The sequence below is a fragment of the Henckelia pumila genome, chromosome 4, assembly GCF_033568475.1.
Source record: "Henckelia pumila isolate YLH828 chromosome 4, ASM3356847v2, whole genome shotgun sequence".
Taxonomy (NCBI): Eukaryota; Viridiplantae; Streptophyta; class Magnoliopsida; order Lamiales; family Gesneriaceae; genus Henckelia; species Henckelia pumila.
The window spans coordinates 19532711-19537132 of NC_133123.1; the positions used below are offsets into that span (position 1 = coordinate 19532711).

Genomic DNA, 4422 nt, shown 5'->3' on the forward strand with positions numbered 1-4422 from the left:
GGCAACTTCGATTTCCAATTTCCTCCGAAGTCAATCATGCAAGCCCTAAGTAAATCCTCCAGTATCTGAATCACTCGCTCAGATTGTCCATCTGTTTGTGGATGAAAAGTTGTACTGAAGGCTAACTTTGTCCCCAATCCATGATGTAGACTCTTCCAAAAGTTCGATGTGAACCTGGGATCCCTTTCAGAGACTATCCTTGCTGGAACTCCATGAAATCTAACTACCTCTCGAATATACAACTCTGCATATTGATTCATCGAGAAGTTGTTTCTAGCTGGTAAAAAGTGAGCTGACTTCGTCAACCTGTCAACTATTATCCATATTGAATTCATTCTTCGATGTGTAATTGGCAGTCCAATCACAAAGTCCATGGTGACATCTTCCCATTTTCAAGTGGGAATGTGTAATGGTTTCAGAAGTCCTGCTGGCCTTTGATGTTCAACTTTGACCTGTTGACATGTCAAACATTCGCTAACAAACTTAACGATGTCTTTCTTCATTCCTGGCCACCAGTATATGCACGATCCCATCCTTCACTGTATACAATGCACCCCCTTTAGCTTCATCTTTAAGTTTCCAAGTTAATAATTGCTGGTCTGAAGCCTGACCTGTTCGAATCTTGTCGAGCAAACTTGGAACCATTGTTAAGGCTGATAGGGCACAAACTTCCATCGGCTCAACTACTTCTAATCTGAGTCGTTCAAAATCTGCAATCAACTCTTGTTGAGTTGTCATTCTGTTCAAGGTTGCAGATTTACGACTCAAAGAATCTGCTACTACATTAGCTTTACCTGGGTGGTAGATAATATCACAATCATAATCTTTCACCAATTCAATTCATCTTCTTTGTCTCATGTTCAACTCCTTCTGGGTGAATAAGTACTTCAAACTCTTATGATAAGTGAAAATATGACACTTCTCACCATAAAGGTAATGTCTCCATAGTTTGAGTGCGAAGACAACTGCTGCCAATTCAAGGTCATGGGTAGGGTAATTATTTTCATGAATCTTCAACTGTCGTGAAGCATATGCTATCACCTTTCCATCTTGCATCAAGACAGCCCCTAATCCACTCTTGGAAGCATCTGTATAAATTACAAATCGACCTGTTTCTTCTGGTATGGCTAGTACTGGTGCTGTCATCAACTTTTTCTTTAACACTAAAAAGCTTTTCTCACACTGATTAGACCATTCAAACTTCACACTTTTGCGAGTTAATGACGTTAGTGGCAGCGTTATCTTGGAGAAATCCTGAATGAATCTCCTATAGTAACCCGCTAATCCCAAGAAACTCCGTATCTTTGTAGCATTCTTTGGAGTAACCCAATTTTTAATTGCTTCTATCTTTGCTGGATCAACCTCTATTCCCTTAGCCGAAACTATGTGACCCAAAAATGCAATCTGTTCCAGCCAAAATTCACACTTACTGAACTTAGCAAACAATTGTTTTTCTTTCAGAATCTGCAAGACTGTGGTTAGATGCTGACGATGCTCATCCGAACTACGAGAGTAAATCAGTATGTCATCTATGAATACTATGACAAACTGATCTAAGAAAGGCTGAAACACTCTGTTCATAAGATCCATGAATACTGCCAGTGCATTGGTAACTCCAAATGGCATGACTAAAAACTCGTAGTGGCCATAACGAGTCCTGAAAGCCGTCTTATGAATATCTTCATCTTTCACCTTCAATTGGTGATAACCTGATCTCAAATCGATCTTGGAGAATACTACTGCCCCTTGTAACTGATCAAACAAATCATCAATCCTTGGCAGTGGATATTTGTTCTTCACTGTTACTCAATTCAGCTCTCTATAATCGATGCACAGTCTCATAGACCCATCTTTCTTCTTGACAAACAATACCGGTGCACCCCAAGGCGATATACTCGGTCTAATAAAGCCTTTATTGAGTAGCTCTTGTAGTTGCTCCTTCAATTCTTTCATTTCAGTCGGTGCTAATCTGTATGGTGCTTTGGAAGCTGGTTGGGTTCCGGGCATTAATTCAATCCCAAATTCTACCTCCCTAGCTGGAGGTAATCCTGCAATATCATCAGGAAATACTTTTGGGAAATCTCTCACTACCTCGACGTCTTCAAGTTTCGGTCGAGGTAATTCTTGGTCGCAAGTGACACTTGCGAGGAAACCTGCACATCCCTCATTCAATAGTTGCCATGCCTTACCTACTAAAATTAAAAAAGATGAATTATTTTTCGGTGTGGCATGGAATAGAAACGTTTCTCCATCCTTAGTTTTCAAGGAAACCGTCCTCCGTTTACAGTCTATGGTAGCCTCGTAACAAGACAACCAATCCATACCAAATATCACGTCAAAGTCCGACATTTTGAGGATAATAAGATCAGCATACAACTCATGACCTTGCATCTGTATACTGCATCCTCTGATAATCAAATCACTACTCAATTCTTCCCCTGAAGGCAAAGATATACTAAACCCCGAAATTGACTTATCCGGTACCAAACCCGATTTATTAACAAATTCAACAGATATGAATGAATGTGTAGCTCCAATATCAATTAAGATATGAGCAGGAATACTGTAAACATTAATCATACCTGTGACGATGGCTGAGTTTGTGTCCACTTGCTCATGAGTCATGGCAAACACTCGGCCTTTGACCGGTCCTCTTTGTTGGGGACATTCCTTCGCAAAATGTCCTGGTTGTTTGCACAAGTAACATACACCAGTTCCCATCATACATTGGCCTGAATGAAGTTTTCCACATTTTTGACAAGCTGTTGGTGCATTTGCCGGTTTTGGTGCTGGCAGAGCCAACTGTTTCTGCCCTTGAGGTCGAGGCTGTTGTTGTTGGTACGGTCGGTGTTGGGGAGGGGCTTGGTACGGTCTCTTTCTACTAGAATTTCCTTGTTGGTCTTGACCCTGATAGTTAGATCTCTTTGCCTGTGACTCTCTGATAATATCGTTTCTGTCTTTTTCGGACAGCATGGCCTGATCTACCGCTTCTTTGTAATTTTTTGCTCCACTTAGTCTAACATCCTTTCTGATGAAGGCATTCAACCCTTCTGTAAAGTGTTTCAACTCTTCAGCAGGATCACCAGAAATCATCGGTACAAAGTATCTTCCCCTTTCAAACTTCTTTACATACTCCGCAATTGACATGTTTCCTTGACAGATCTCCATAAACTCTCTAGCCAACCTGTTTCGGGTGCTCACCGTGAAATATTTGCCGTAGAACACATCCTTGAATCCATTCCAAGTAAGGGTGGTTAGGTTCAATGCTGCTTTGGCTCCATTTCACCAAACACGAGCGTCATCATGGAACATATAGGTAGCACATCTCAATCTATCCGCATTCGTGATCTGCATGAATTCAAAAGCAGTCTCCATAGCTTGGAACCATTGTTCCGCAATCAAAGGATCAGTCTCTCCTTTGAACTCAGGTGGTCCCAACTCTAAGAACCTTTTGTAGATAGGGTTTTGATTAGCTGCAGGATGGTTATTTCCGGCATTAGCTGTTTGGGCTTGAAGCAACTGTTGGATTTGAGCTCCCTGAGCACGGCTTTGCTCTTGAAGCAGAGCAGTTAATCCCGCCAAAAACTGGTTGTTTTGATTGTTCTCACTATCTGGCCCGCAATCATTATGGTTGTTGTTAGCGGGATTGGCGTTGGCGTTGGTGTTATTTTCCCTACGTGATGCCATAGTCCTAAAGTCCAATATTATCCACACCGCTCAGTCACGATTCAATACGTAAATATACTTTAACATGTAACATGCATACAATATCTCATCGCATTGTCATACACATAATCGAATAAACATCGTAACTTACAGACATGAAGACGGAGCGTTGGAGTCGTGGCGAGTATGCATGAATGTTTCAAGAAAACCCAGAGCGAACTGCTCTGATACCAAACTGTAATACCCGCAACCGATGAAGATGTTACAAAACTAACATAACCTTAAAATAACGCGGAAAAGAAATTTTTTGAAAGATGTATGCATACATCAAACCTTACTTAAAACATTTCAGAATAGTTTACAAACCAAATCCAAACCTTAAAATTTATAAAACTTGTTTACAACCTTAAAATACATCATAAAGTTGCAAATAACTCAAGACATAGCATATCACACTCAACACATAACACACTCATGCATCGCCCGCCGGTCCGACTCCTTGCTCTTCTTCATGTCCGACATTAAACTCATCGACATATGCATAAATGTCATCCTCATTACCTGTACCATTCAAGTATAGTGAGTCTAAAGACTCAGCAAGTATATGAAGTAAAAATCGTGAGAGTTCAAATATCATTTAAACGTAACATAACATAACATAAACTCATCATTTGGTGATGAATTATGCGAAATTGTGGCAACCGTCATAATGGGCACATTCATCCTTTTCTTGTTGATCAACAAGCATATGGCACT

The 4422-nt window shown here is 40.5% G+C and overlaps 1 protein-coding gene across 1 annotated transcript; it reads right to left on the reverse strand.

Annotated features, from left to right (window-relative positions):
- Window positions 1-483: 483 nt before the first annotated feature.
- Window positions 484-3687, reverse strand: LOC140860613 (uncharacterized). Its single transcript, XM_073263616.1, has 4 exons — window positions 3287-3687; window positions 2029-3184; window positions 927-1182; window positions 484-794 (listed from the first exon to the last, which is right to left on the reverse strand). The coding sequence occupies exons 1-4, from the start codon at window positions 3685-3687 to the stop codon at window positions 484-486; spliced, it is 2124 nt and encodes a 707-aa protein (XP_073119717.1).
- Window positions 3688-4422: the final 735 nt, after the last annotated feature.

Bases quoted from the DNA above. Each gene is read 5' to 3' on its own strand.
- LOC140860613 (XM_073263616.1), bottom strand. From the start codon at position 3,687: ATGGCATCACGTAGGGAAAATAACACCAACGCCAACGCCAATCCCGCT. The intron at 3,185-3,286 runs GTGAAATGGAGC...CACCCGAAACAG, and splicing joins CATGATGACGCTCGTGTTTG to GTTGGCTAGAGAGTTTATGG. The intron at 1,183-2,028 runs GTAGAATTTGGG...TGGTCTAATCAG, and splicing joins GATTACCTCCAGCTAGGGAG to TGTGAGAAAAGCTTTTTAGT.